Source organism: Salmo salar, chromosome ssa01, assembly GCF_905237065.1.
Source record: "Salmo salar chromosome ssa01, Ssal_v3.1, whole genome shotgun sequence".
Classification (NCBI taxonomy): Eukaryota; Metazoa; Chordata; class Actinopteri; order Salmoniformes; family Salmonidae; genus Salmo; species Salmo salar.
In genome coordinates, this window is record NC_059442.1 from 128,253,271 (window position 1) to 128,268,352 (window position 15,082).

At 41.1% G+C, this 15,082-nt stretch overlaps 1 protein-coding gene across 1 annotated transcript; it reads left to right on the top strand.

The window, feature by feature from the left end:
* The first annotated feature begins 6,836 nt into the window (after positions 1-6,836).
* LOC106561982 (procathepsin L-like) lies at positions 6,837-14,793 on the top strand. The gene is made up of 8 exons (XM_014126489.2): positions 6,837-6,935; positions 8,044-8,182; positions 10,171-10,293; positions 10,910-11,062; positions 11,307-11,531; positions 13,352-13,520; positions 13,819-13,936; positions 14,169-14,793. Exons 2-8 carry the CDS (start codon positions 8,057-8,059, stop codon positions 14,266-14,268), a joined length of 1,014 nt encoding a protein of 337 aa, XP_013981964.1. The 5' UTR covers positions 6,837-6,935; positions 8,044-8,056; the 3' UTR covers positions 14,269-14,793.
* The last annotated feature ends 289 nt before the right edge of the window (positions 14,794-15,082 follow it).

Sequence of the window (15,082 nt, forward strand, 5' to 3'; positions counted from 1 at the left end):
ACACAAATGATTACAGTGTAGGTTACATACAACACATGATACTTTTACGGAATAATTCAGAGTAAATGACTACATCCAATTGGCAAAGACTTAGTGCCTTCAGAAGGTATTCACACCCTTGGTTTTTTTAAACATTTTGTTGTGTTACAGCCTGAATTAAAAATGAATTAAATTGAGATGTCTTGAGTCAATAAGTATTCAACCTCTTTATTATGGCAAGATTAAATAAGTTTAGGAGTCACAAGTTGCATGGACTCACTATGTGTGCAATAATAGTGTTTAACATGATTTTGAATGACCATCTCATCTCTGTACCCCACACATACAACTAGTTACTAGTTCCCTCAGTCGAGCAGTGAATTTCAAACACAGATTCACCACAAAGACCAGGGAGGTTTGCAGATGCCTCGCAAAGAAGGGCACCTACTGGTGGATGGGTAGAAAGGGAAAAAAAGCAGACATTGAATATCCCTTTGAGCGTGGTAAAGTTATTAATTACACTTTGGATGGTGTATCAATAAACCCAGTCACTACAAAGACACAGGCGTCCTTCCTAACTCAGTTGCCGTAGAGGAAGGAAACTGCTCAGGAATTTCACCATGAGGCCAACAGTGACTTTAAAACAGTTACAGAGTTTAATGGCTGTGATGGGAGAAAACTGAGGATGGATCAACAACATTGTAGTTACTCCCCAATACTAATCAAATTGACAGAGTGAAAAGAAGGAAGCATGCACAGAATACAAATATTGCAAAACATGCATCCTGATTACAATAAGGCACTTAAGTAAAACTGCAAAAAAATGTGGAAAAGAAATGATGTCCTGAATACAAAGCATTATGTTTGGGACAAATCCAATACAACACATCACTGAGTACCACTCTTCATATTTTCAAACATGGTGGTGACTGCATCATGTTCTGGGTATGCTTGTCATCGGCAAGGACTAGGGAGTTTGTTTTATTGATTAAAATAAACGAAATAGAGCTAAGCACAGACACAATCTTTGAGGAAACACCTGGGAGACAAATTCACATTTCAGCAGGACAATAATCTTCCTGACAGTGCTGGAAATTGTACTAATTTGTCATACTTGAGTAAAAGAAAAGATCCCTTAATAAGTAAAAGTGAAAGTCACCCAGTGAAATACTATGAGTAAAAGTTTAAAAGTATGGTTTGAAATATACTTAAGTATCAAAAGTAAATGTAATTGCAAAAATATACTTAAGTGTCAAAAGGAAAAGTGTAAATAATTTCAAATTCCTTATATTAAGCAAACCAGATGGATAGCCAGGGGCACACTCCAACACCCCCGACAAATTAAGCATGTGTCACGTCCTGACCAGTACAGGGGGTTATTTGTTATTATAGTTTGGTCAGGGCGTGGCAGGGGGTGTTAGTTTTATGTGTTTCGGGGTTTTTGGTTTATGTTCTATGTTAGTATATTTCTATGTTTATTCTAGTATGTCCATTTCTATGTTTAGTTTCTTGGGTTGACCTTCAATTGGAGGCAGCTGTTCCTCGTTGCCTCTAATTGAAGGTCCTATTTAGTAGGGGTGTTTTTTCCTGTGTTTTGTGGGTGGTTGTTTCCTGTTTTGTGTATGTTGCACCTGATGGGACTGTTTACGGTCGTTTTGTTGTTTTGTTGTTTTTGAGTTTAATAAAAGTGAATGCGAGCACGTCACACGCCGCGTCTTGGTCCCCATTAGAAGACCCTTGTTACAGAATGTATGTTTAGTGAGCCCGCCAGATCAAAGGCAGTAGGGATGACCAGGGATGTTCTCTTAATAATTGCGTTATTTGACCATTTTCCTGTCCTGCTAAGCATTCCAAGTGTAATGACTACTTATTGGGTGTCAGGGTAAATGTATGGAGTAAAAAGTTGTCAAATATATAAATAGTAAAGTACAGATACCCCCCAAAACACTACTTAAGCAGTACTTTAAAGAAGTCTTACTTAAATATATTGCACCACTGGCTCCCGAGTTCCCTATTTACAGTTTTGACTTAAATTGGCTTAAATATCTGTGACAAGACATGAAAATGGCTGTCTAGACAATGTTCAACAACCAACTTGACAGAGCTTGAAGAATTAAAAAAATTAAAATGTGCAAATATTGTAAAATCTAGGTGTGCAAATCTCTTAGAAACTGACCCAGAAATACTCACAGCTGTAATCGCTGTCAAAGGTGATTCTAACATGTACTGTATTGACTCAGGGGTGTGAATACTTATGTAGGCTAAATTAGATGTTCTTTATTTCATTTTCAATCAATTTGAAAACATTTCTACATTTGAAACATTTCATTTTGTCATTATGGAGTATTGTGTGTAGATGGGTGAGAAATATAATCTCTAAGAGAAAAACTGTGTGTCTGATACACACAAGGGCTGCTAACAAGCAAATGAGCGAATTCACTTCCCTTTTTACCAAATTCAAGAGGAAACTCACCCATAATTTGAATTAACAATTCCTTGCACTTTGCTAGTGAAAACAAAAGGTAGGAACAACACACCCATATTCTAATCTAATCAACTCAACCTTTTTAATTTTCACATGTAGGAAGCTTTTGTGTTTTACAATAATCTACATTGGTAGTAGGTGAGCCAGAGACAATAGGCCTATCATTGTCGTGCAACTAATTGGCCTATTGCTCAACGGCAGGAGACAGCCTGCCCCAGACTACTCACTTAATGGGCGATCAAGTTCAAAAAAGTAAGTTGAATCAGCAGGTCGAACTCGGATACGGAGAGTGGGATGGATAAACAAAAGGCAAGACCAAGTGATGCACAAAAACAGGCTTCAGAATGCAGAGGAACATTTTACAGTGTCTGTGTTCAATGCTACTTTGATATTGCAACCACACAACTCAAACGCCGGTTCACCAGTATGAATGAAATCACAAACCGCTTTCTTGTTTGAGCCGTCAAGAACTGTTATCCACTAAAGATGATAATCTCTTTGCATCTGCCAGTTTATTGGCTGCCCAGTATCCAGACGACTTGTACCCAGAGCTTCCTATACAGTTAATATCTTTCCATAACGTGTTGCGGCTGGAAATTAAGGAGAATACGAGATGCTCAATTAAAGATCTTGCAGAACTGCTGTATTTGAAGCACTAATCACTTCTGCCCAGTTTCCCTGATGTTGCTACTGCAATCCAGCTGTTTTTAACCATCCCTGCAACTGTCACTTCTGCAGAGAGATTGTTTTCTAAACTAAAACTCATAAAGAAGTACCTCAGGAGCACAACATCTCAGGAAAGACTGTCTGGGTTGTCAATACTCAGTACAGAAAACAATTGGGCTCGCAACCTGGACCTACAAGCTGTGGTGAAAACATTTCCACCAAAAACTGCAAGGCGATGCATTCTCATACTGTAGCAATAGGCATCTAAATTGAAAAAAAAATGAGAGAAGCACAGACCCAGAGAGATACTATTTTCTAAAATAAGGAAATAGTGAAAGATAATTCCCTTTTTTTAATTTTCACCTAAAATGACATACCCAAATCGAACTGCCTGTAGCTCAGGCCCTGAAGCAAGGATATGCATATTCTTGGTACCATTTGAAAGGAAACGCTTTGACGTTTGTGGAAATGTGAAAGGGATGTAGGAGAATATAACACAATAGATCTGGTAAAAGATAATACAAAGAAAAAACCAACCGTTCTTTTGTATTTTTTTTTGTACCATCATCTTTGAAATGCAAGAGAAAATCCATAATGTGTTATTCCAGCCCAGGTGAAATTTAGATTTGGGCCCCTAGATGGCAGCAGTGTATGTGCAAAATGTTAGACTGATCCAATGAACCATTCTATTTCTGTTCAACATTTTGTATCAAGACTGCCCAAATGAGCCAAATTTGTTTATTAATAACTTTAATGTTCAAAATTGTGCACTCTCCTAAAACAATAGCATGGTATTCTTTCACTGTAATAGCTACTGTAAATTGGACCGTGCAGTTAGATTAACAAGAATTTAAGCTTTCTGTCAATATCAGATATGTCTATGTCCTGGGATTTTTTTGTTTTGTTACTTACAACCTCATGCTAATCACATTAGCCTACGTTAACTTAACGGTCCCGTGGACGGGACACCGATCCCAAAGAAGTTTTAATAGAGAGAATCAGCAAGGACTTCGGATATCAGGAGTCTTTCAAGTTGGATTTAATTATACTGAACAATAATATAAATGCAACATTCAACAATTTCATTGATTTTACTGAATAACAGTTGATATGAGGAAATCAGTCAATTGAAATAAATTCATTAGGCCCTAATCTATGGATTTCACATGACTGGGAATACAGATATGCATCTGTTGGTCACAGATATCTTAAATCGTTACGGAGCAGGGTGCAGACCAAGCCAGAACAGTTTGAACCTGACGCATGGCACAATACTTGGCCGTGGCATCACACAGTTCCATGGTTAGTGCAGGCAATAGACGAGGGTATAGCCTACTATTGTACACTATTCTTCCTATTATAATTTTATGTACACTAATCTTCAAACCAGGGGCGAAAATCTGATATCAACTTTGGAGGGGACAATTACATGACATTTTCTCAAGAGCAATTCCTGAGGGGGACACCAAAAGTAGTGCTGTAACACATAGCCTACATTGTAATATGGTAAATGTATATTGAGGAACCAAAGAAATAAGGTGTTTGCCGTAATCCTAACTACCGGTACCCAAAACTACACAACTAATCACAACAGCAATACCGTTGCCTTTAACAAATCTTAGTTCAGTCACCAGTTTAAGTTGAGAGTGGGGGTATCCATGGCATTTTCCAATTATGTTCCTATTTTACAAGTCAAAAAAATTGAGAACCTTTCATAATGTTGCCAAGCAAAGACTCAACAAACTTACCTGAGACTCCCTGTCTCTGCCAGTCTGTCCCTGCATATCTGTCCCCAACTCTGCTGTCTGTGTACCATCTTTGCCTGCTCTGCCTAATGACATCATTGTGAAACATTTCCATTAGAATTTCATTTCTTTCTTATGAGCATTTTATCAACTAGTCTTTGAGATATTAGGCTACTAGGGTTCTTACTATGCGTTTTGGTGTATTGAAAAATACTCTGATGTCCGTCTTTTATTTTTCTGCCATTTTTCTACCTGGCTGGCTGGCTGGCTGGCTACACACACAGTGTGTAGGTTATTTAAATTAGGAGATGGGCTTCTATCATCTTCAATCATTCTATTTGGGCTTCGATCTAAAAGGTAGCTAGCAAATGTGAAATGGATTAAAATGACAAGAGTTGACAGCTGTATGAGTTCACCATTTACACAACATATGCTGCAACCTTTTGTAATTTTAATAGTTTGTTTCATATTGGCTGGCTTCCAACAATAGCTGAATTTGCAAAGCTAGCGAGCACCAATTCAGTTTCAGTGGTGTTTGCTATAATCTTTGCTACCCGGGTTAAATAAAGGTGAAATAAAATAAATAAAAGTTCACTTGCGACAATTTAGCTTTTGCAACGAGACCATTAAATATATTTAAGACAATGGTAGAAGAGAGTGTAGTTCTGTTCAGTTTGGATTTCAGTTTATCGCTAACCTTATCACAGGGACTTTGAAGCACTAACTTACATCATCTGCATGCTGATTCCATCTTTGACGACGCCACATAAATGGAATAGGTACTAGCTAGCTTAATAGTTAATATTTGCGCGCTAGCTCTGCATATTCAGCTAGTGTGTGTGCGCGATTGACTGGATTAACCTCACGGCAGTTACGTGCATTGAGTGCCTTTCAGACAGTAGATACGACCTCTCTGTTACCTAGCAAACTAAGGAACTGGCAGTGGATCAAACCATTGTGAGGCAAAGGGTGGGGGGGGTCGCAATCTTTTTAAACTTAAAAACGCGCTATTAAGTGTCTATAATCAGCACAATTGCTTTCATTGCGTATTATTAATATTATTTAAATTACATAGTTATGTTTCAGTGATATATTGGGGGGGACAAATAATATTTTTCCCAGGATGGGGGGGTCGTGTCCCCCCCGTCCCCCCCGGGATTTCCGCTCCTGCTTCCAACATTACCAAGGGTTGAAGAACTGAATGTGACAATTTTCTGAATTAATCAAACCACCATTTTCTTTTTTTCGTGAATAAAGGCTCTCCAAAGCAGTTTTTTATGATTCATAAATACTTTCCTAAACCTAAATAATCTACAAGATCAGAGTATTTACCAATTGGTGCAGAAACGGAGGCGAATATACATATATTTAGATGGATTTCTTTCATTGATCCCTAATATCCTGAACCTGTTCTCTCATGTCTGTCCACAAAATTCTAACTACAATGCACACCATATTCAAAGGGATGGCTTAAGATAAATGTACTGAAAACCATATTGAATGAAAACTCCACGAGAAAATATTTTGGCCAGTAAGTGGGAGGGTTTTCAGGGGTCGAATTACATTTATTCAGCATGCGCAACGGAACCATGTCGGCAAAGCCTGTTATGCACCTTCATAAGGTAAGTCTGAATACCAACTACTGGTAAGTGCGTAGTAAAGGCGTGCGTAAGAAAAGCATAATTTCCTAAGTCGGAATCGGGCCCTTAGCTACTTACTTTTTCTGTTGTTGCATTGTCAAGAGGTTAACTTGCAAGTAACCGTTTCACTGGACTGTGTACTCCATGTATATCAATATTTATATGACAAATAAACTAACTTTAACTTAGAAGGGAAGCGGGAGGGCAGCCAGAAAGCAAGGGAAAAAGATGTGTTTGTGTGTGTGTGTGGTAGTGTGATATACGGTCCCCTTTCTGCCAATCACAAGCCAGCCCCCCCCCCCCCCCCCCATACACTATAGGACATATAGCTGGCTGTATAAAGTGTCGTGTCTAGTACACTGACTACACAACAGCAGCAGCAGAAATCATCACCCTGCTACTGCAAATTGACAGGAAAAAGTAAGTACGGCTTTTGATAATGTTGTTTGTACAGTGTTAGGATCTTTGGTTATGGACATTTACTCTTTGATTTGATTGATACAGACAAACAACATTAGTCTACCGTTTCTGATGTTGCTTTTTCTGCCGGCTGTTACCAAACATTCCCTCAAATATTTCTGGATATCACATAAAGGAATTGATATCAATTTATTTAATTTGGAATACCGGTAGTGTAGTATCCTAGTAAAACGTTCCATATAATGTTTTATTTTTTTCTTCCATCGACTCGGCTGTGTCGAGCGGAGGGTAGTTTGGAAGGGGGCTTTTTTGTTTTGTTCTCCCAAACCACATTTCCATCCAACGGTGGTATAGCAAGTAAAGTACATGTCGGATAAAAGTAATGACACACCTGATGGAAACAACTTTTCAGTTTACTTTCCAAATGTCGACAACACAAAATACGCTAGACAAGGTGGAGTCTTTTTGTTTCAGTAAAATTAATTATGTGATTGTTGGTGAATATAATAACCATCATATGGAAGTAAACTTGGAGTAGTAGTGTGGACCTCCCTCTACTACTCGTTGGGAAAGCATGCAGTTTCATAGGCTGCAGATTAAATCAATGATGATGAATTAACTTCACAGGATGGTGAAAGTGCAAGGTGATGTGTTTGTGAACCCTGGGATGAATTAAAACAATAGCTGTTGATGACTTCACAAGTGATTTATTGGACTTATAAAGGAGGGTTAAATTCCATTTTCTCTGTTAAAGCTACCCTTTGTAATGACTTGGATAGTAACAGCGAATATACATTTTTTTTAAATACAACTTTTTTTTATTGAGATTTCTCAATCATTCACACTATACCACATTGGTAGTAGTCAGTGACATGTCAAAGCTAAGCGGGCCTTGGTTAAAACCCTGGATGGGAGACCAGATTGATAGCTTTAGAGCAACTCTCCAATAGGAGGTGCTGCCCAGACTTTTTGTGGTGTGTGTGTTTATATAATGTTGAAGATCTGCCGTTGTTTCAAAGGTACAAATTCAACATTTTATACTATATAGCTTCTTTACACTAATAACACAAGGCTGACTGAGCTCTGCTCTCTCTCTCTCTCTCCACAGCTGTTTGACCATAATGTCCCTGTACTTGGCAGTCTTGGTGCTCTGTATGAGTGCTTTGTCTGCGGCCCCTATGTTTGACTCTCAGTTGGAGGGCCACTGGCACTTGTGGAAGAACTTGCACAGCAAGAATTACCATGAGGTGGGTGTTTAAGCACAAGTAGAGGAGCACATCTTCATAGTAACCCCTCAGAAGCTCCCAACGAGTGCAGGCTGGTGGGATGAGCTATAGGAGGATGGGCTTATTGTAAAGGCTGGATTGGAATTATTGGAATGCTATCAAACATTTGGAAACCACGTTTGACTCCGTTCCATTAATTCCATTACAGCCAGTACAATGAGCCTGTCCTCCTATGACTCCTCCCATCATCCTCCACTGCTCTCAACAAGGGGCTCAAATTGATCAATTGGTGCATACAGTGGGGGGAAAAAGTATTTGATCTACTGCTGATTTTGTACGTTTGCCCATCGATAAAGAAAGGATCAGTCTATAATTTTAATGGTAGGTTTATTTGAACAGTGAGGGACAGAATAACAATTAAAAAAATCCATAAAAACGCATATCTAAAATGTTATAAATTGATTTGCATTTTAATGAGGGAAATAAGTATTTGACCCCCTCTCAATCAGAAAGATTTCTGGTCCCAGGTGTCTTTTATACAGGTAACGAGCTGAGATTAGGAGCACACTGTTAAAGGGAGTGCTCCTAACCGCAGCTTGTATAAAAGACACCTGTCCACAGAAGCAATCAATCAGATTCCAAACTCTCCACCATGGCCAAGACCAAAGAGCTCTCCAAGGATGTCAGGGACAAGATTGTATACCTACACAAGGCTGGAATGGGCTACAAGACCATCGCCAAGCAGCTTGGTGAGAAGGTGACAACATTTGGTGCGATTATTCGCAAATGGAAGAAACACAAAAGAACTGTCAATATCCATTGGCCTGGGGCTCCATGCAAGATCTCAGCTCGTGGGGTTGCAATGATCATGAGAACACTGCGGAATAAGCCCAGAACTACACGGGAGGATCTTGTCAATGATCTCAAGGCAGCTGGGACCATAGTTACCAAGAAAACAATTGGTAACACACTACGCCGTGAAGGACTGAAATCCTGCAGCACCCGCAAGGTCCCCCTGCTCAAGAATACATATACATGCCCGTCTGAAGTTTGCCAATGAACATCTGAATGATTCAGAGGACAACTGGTGAAAGTGTTGTGGTCAGATGAGACCAAAATGGAGCTCTTTGGCATCAACTCAACTCGCCGTGTATGGAGGAGGAGGAATGCTGCCTATGACCCCAAGAACACCATCTCCACCGTCAAACATGGCGGTGGAAACATTATGCTTTGGGGATGTTTTTCTGCTAAGGGGACAGGACAACTTCACTGCATCAAAGGGACGATGGACGGGGCCATGTACCGTCAAATCTTGGGTGAGAACATCCTTCCCTCAGCCAGGCTCATTGAAAATGGGTCGTGGATGGGTATTCCAGCATGACAATGACCCAAAACACACGGCCAAGGCAACACAGGAGTGGCTCAAGAAGAAGCACATTAAGGTTCTAGAGTGGCCTAGGCAGTCTCCAAACCTTAATCCCATAGAAAATCTGTGGAGAGAGCTGAAGGTCGAGTTGCCAAAAGTCAGCCTCGAAACCTTAATGACTTGGAGAAGATCTGCAAAGAGGGGTGGGACAAAATCCCTCCTGAGATGTGTGCAAACCTGGTGGCTAACTACAAGAAACGTCTGACCTCTGTGATTGCCAACAAGGGTTTTGCCACCAAGTACTAAGTCATGTTTTGCAGAGGGGTCAAATACTTATTTCCCTCATTAAAATGCAAATAATTTTCTAACATTTTTTACATGCGTTTTTCTGGATTTTTTTGTTGTTATTCTGTCTCTCACTGTTCAAATAAACCTACCATTAAAATTATAGACTGATCATTTCTTTGTAAGTGGGCAAACGTACAAAATCAGCAGGGGATCAAATACTTTTTTCCCCCACTGTACATGTAGCTGTAAATTACACCTTATGCAGTATATCATTAATTGCAAGGATTGTGCCCATAGTTCTGGGACAGTATATGATTGTGTATATTTTCTCACTGTTTTTCACTCATTGTTACAGAGCGAGGAAGGCTGGAGGAGGATGGTTTGGGAAAAGAACCTGAAGAAGATTGAGATGCACAACCTGGACCACTCTATGGGAAAACACTCCTACCGTCTGGGCATGAACCACTTTGGTGACATGGTAAGAAGAATCACCTTGCTGAGCAGTGCTTGACATGGATGAAATGGGTGCCGGTACTCATTCTGGGGGCCTGTACTGTATATATTTATATCCAGGAACCCTGCAGGACTTTTGAGCTAATGTTCTATGAGGTGCAGGAACTCAAGCAGTAGAAAGTATCAGGTGCCGATATCAGTTCCAGTGAGCTTCTGTCCACGTCTGTTGCTGAGACATTTTACTGTGGAGCAGGAGGTACTTTTCAGCAGCTCTTTCCCATACTGTGTGTGTGTTAAATTTGTATCTTTTTGTTGTCATGCCATAGATTGGCTGAAGCACATACAGTATGAAATATTTCACAGGCACAGGTGTCAGCGTTGACAATGAAAGCAGGAATGTATTCAGACTCGCAGGTTAGGTTTCTTCAACTATCAAGCAGGAATGGAATAGTTATCCTGAGAAGGGAATTGAACTTACTTATAGCCATAAATCCTGTGTGCATCTTTAAAAGACTAAGTGCACAACTTTTAAAACAGTCCTAAGACACAAAAAAATATTGATTTCCCATTCAGATGGTAAAAACCACATCTGGCCAGGGAAGACATTACGTTTCAACGTGTTCTGATTTCAACCTCCCTAGACCAACGAAGAGTTTGGGCAGCTCATGAACGGCTACAAGCAGACGACTGAGAGGAAGTACAAGGGCTCTCTGTTCATGGAACCCAGTTACCTGCAGGCCCCTAAAGCTGTGGACTGGAGAGAGAAGGGCTATGTCACTCCCATCAAGAACCAGGTGAGTCCTGAACCACTCATGAGTCATGACTCATCCACACACTGCTGTGTCACTAAATAAGGTTTTACTTCCAGAGAATTGTCTGGCTTGTTTGCGTGCTGTTTACCATGATTGCAATTTACAGTATACAGAAGATAAGGTGGCAAATTGCATACATATTTTTTATTACTGGAGTGATATGTACATGTCAGTGTGTTCTGGCATGAAAAAGTAACAAGATGTTTAACAATATTTACACCCTCAGGGCTCATGTGGGTCTTGCTGGGCGTTCAGTTCCACCGGGGCCATAGAGGGCCAGCTATTCAGGAAGACTGGAAATCTGGTGTCTCTGAGTGAACAGAACCTGATGGACTGCTCCAGACCTCAGGGCAACGAGGGTTGTAATGGAGGTCTCGAGGACCGGGCGTTCCAGTATGTACAGGACAACGGCGGCCTGGACACAGAGGCGTCCTACCCCTATGTGGGCAAGGTAAAGCCCTGTGTTCAATACTGCTCAGAAAAATAAAGGGAACACTAAAATAACACATCCTAGATCTGAATGAATGAAATAATCTTATTAAATACTTTTTTCTTTAAATAGTTGAATGTGCTGACAACAAAATCACACAAAAATAATCAATGGAAATCCAATTTATCAACCCATGAAGGTCTGGATTTGGAGTCACACTCAAAATTAAAGTGGAAAACAACACTACAGGCTGATCCAACTTTGATGTAATGTCCTTAAAACAAGTCAGAATGAGGCTCAGTAGTGTGTGTGGCCTCCACGTGCCTGTATGACCTCCCTACAATGCCTGGGCATGCTCCTGATGAGGTGGCATATGGTCTCCTGAGGGATCTCCTCCCAGACCTGGACTAAAGCATCCGCCAACTCCTGGACAGTCTGTGGTGCAACGTGGCATTGGTGGATGGAGCGAGACATGATGTCCCAGATGTGCTCAATTGGATTCAGGTCTGGGGAACGGGCGGGCCAGTCCATAGCATCAATGCCTTCCTCTTGCAGGAACTGCTGACACACTTCAGCCACATGAGGTCTAGCATTGTCTTGCATTAGGAGGAACCCAGGGCCAACCGCACCAGCATATGGTCTCACAAGGGGTCTGAGGATCTCATCTCGGTACCTAATGGCAGTCAGGCTACCTCTGGCGAGCACATGGAGGGCTGTGCGGCCCCCCAAAGAAATGCCACCCCACACCATGACTGACCCACCGCCAAACCGGTCATGCTGGAGGATGTTGCAGGCAGCAGAACGTTTTCCACGGCGTCTCCAGACTCGGTCACGTCTGCCGCGTGCTCAGTGTGAACCTGCTTCATCTGTGAAGAGCACAGGGCGCCATTGGCGAATTTGCCAATCTTGGTGTTCTCTGGCAAATGCCAAATGTCCTGCACGGTGTTGGGCTGTAAGCACAACCCCCACCTGTGGACGTCGGGCCCTCATACCACCCTCATGGAGTCTGTTTCTGACCGTTTGAGCAGACACATGCACATTTGTGGCCTGCTGGAGGTCATTTTGCGGGGCTCTGGCAGTGCTCCTCCTGCTCCTCCTTGCACAAAGGCCCTCCTACGGCCTCCTCCACGTCTCCTGGTGTACTGGCCTGTCTCCTGGTAGCGCCTCCATGCTCTGGACACTATGCTGACAGACACAGCAAACCTTCTTGCCACAGGCATTGCATTGATGTGCCATCCAGGATGAGCTGCACTACCTGAGCCACTTGTGTGGGTTGTAGACTCCGTCTCATGCTACCACAAGAGTGAAAGAACTGCCAGCATTCAAAATTCACCAAAACATCAGCCAGGAAGCATAAGAACTGAGAAGTGGTCTGTGGTCACCACCTGCCGAACCACTCCTTTATTGGGGGTGTCTTGCTAATTGCCTATAATTTCCACCTGTTGTCTATTCCATTTGCACAACAGCATGTGAAATTTATTGTCAATCAGTGTTGCTTCTTAAGTGGACCGTTTCATTTCACAGAAGTGTGATTGACTTGGAGTTACATTGTGTTGTTTAAGTGTTCCCTTTAATTTTTTGAGCAGTGTATTAGTCTGAATTCAAATATAATTGCGTATGAAGATGCATTTATTAAAAGTAAGGCCCTGTTCTTTTAGGCTGGTCCCAGATCATGCAGTTTTTGTTGTAGATCTGGAATGACTTAAAACTTCAACTTTGAAAATGTGAGTTTCCACTTCATTGCAGTGGGATTTATGTTTCCAAGAATGACTGACCTGTTTGAATATTTGGAATATGTTGTTTTTACTAATCATGGCCATTGTTCTTATCTGGTTACTCAGGATGATTATCTTTGCCACTACCGACCAGAGTTCAATGCTGTCAATGAAACCGGCTTCGTGGACATCCCCAGTGGCAAGGAGCACGCTCTGATGAAGGCTGTGGCGTCTGTCGGCCCCCTCGCTGTCGCCATCGATGCCAGCCACAACTCCTTCCAGTTCTACCAGTCTGGTGAGTAGCAGTTAGCGGTGCAACTTAAATTATGTGTAACATTATTTGCAAGGATTGGATTCCCTACCTACTGTTTTTGAGTAGCAGTGATCTGTACTGGTCTACTGTCCTGTTCACCGTGTACAAATGGTGTTGTCTTTGAAGTAAATTGTGAACAATATTTCCATGTTTTGCTCACTAGTAGCTAACTAGTTACTAGCTAAGTAACCAACTATTAGGTTTGAGATCAGGTGGTTTTACATACTGAGGTAAACCCAGCATCTTAGCCCAATAATTTAACTATGTCCTCTCCCTGTAGGCATCTACTATGAGAAGGAGTGCAGCAGTGAGCAGCTCGACCATGGAGTTCTGGTGGTGGGATACGGTTTCGAAGGAGAGGATGTAGATGCCAAGAAATTCTGGATTGTCAAGAACAGGTACAGTATATAGTATCTTCCTGGGATGTTTTTTGTTTGTTACGTCACCACCACGGGATTGGTTAATTTCCTCATCGGGGAATATGCCTCTCTACATTGCCTTTATTTGAATACGGTGTTGGTGTTGTCCTGATACTATTTTCTAAGTCATCCATTTCTCTAAAGCAGCAGTGAATCTATAATTTCCTGCTAACTAGAACTGTGGGACTAACATGTTTTGTCTTTTCCTCAGCTGGAGCGAGAAGTGGGGAGACAAAGGCTACATCCACATTGCCAAAGACAGGAAGAACCACTGTGGCATCGCTACGGCAGCCAGCTACCCACTGGTCTAGTGTTCTGTAAGTTGTCGAACACTAGACCCAGAGTTTTAGTTTTAGAAATGTTTGACGAACGTTCTGAAAAAAGGGCCATGACGACTGCAGTGCTGCCTTAACTAAGTCTGTGAAATGCGCGAGAGAAACCTGCTGCATGGGTTTTAAAGAAACACTGTTTTAGGGAATTTATGAAATTATACCTATTTTGTTTTATACTTGATTTTATGTGTGTCGGCGCGATTGTATGTGTGTGTATAGTTCTATTTGAGTTAAGCATTCCGTTTATTTGTAACTTTTCTTGATGAGACCAGCTAGACTACAGTCTCTAGCACATAACATGTCAGTTTGTGCTTACTGTTTGTTTACAACACTGTTGTAGACACAGGATATATATATATCCCTGAGGTACAGTTGATATACAGTCTATTTTTAACTGGAGCGTTCTGTGTGGAGATGAGAGCAACAACCACTGAATGATAAGACATTGAGGAAGACTAGAGCTCTGAAATGACTGAGTTTGTTTCTGAAAGTGAGGGACAAAAAGAGAACGGTACACCTGGGTTTGTTTCCTCTACCGCTTTTTATCTACAGCTAGCATACGTAGATGAGTTGAAATTGTGTTTAATAATAAACTACATTCATCAATCTGACTCCATTATCATGTCTACACATTATCACTCAGATGCTATAATTACGTTTGTTCTAAGATAACTGATTTTTAACAGGCTAATGTGCTGTCTGTAGCACCCATAGTCCAAGCTTTAATTTATCTAGTTGATCTTAGACCAAGATGTAAAGTACGTGTAATCTAATGTGTATAGTGTACATAACA

Coding starts and splice junctions, on each gene's coding strand:
- LOC106561982 (XM_014126489.2), top strand. CDS start 8,057: ATGTCCCTGTACTTGGCAGTCTTGGTGCTCTGTATGAGTGCTTTGTCT. Junction 10,294..10,909: donor TGAACCACTTTGGTGACATG/GTAAGAAGAATC, acceptor CAACCTCCCTAG/ACCAACGAAGAGTTTGGGCA. Junction 11,532..13,351: donor CCTACCCCTATGTGGGCAAG/GTAAAGCCCTGT, acceptor CTGGTTACTCAG/GATGATTATCTTTGCCACTA.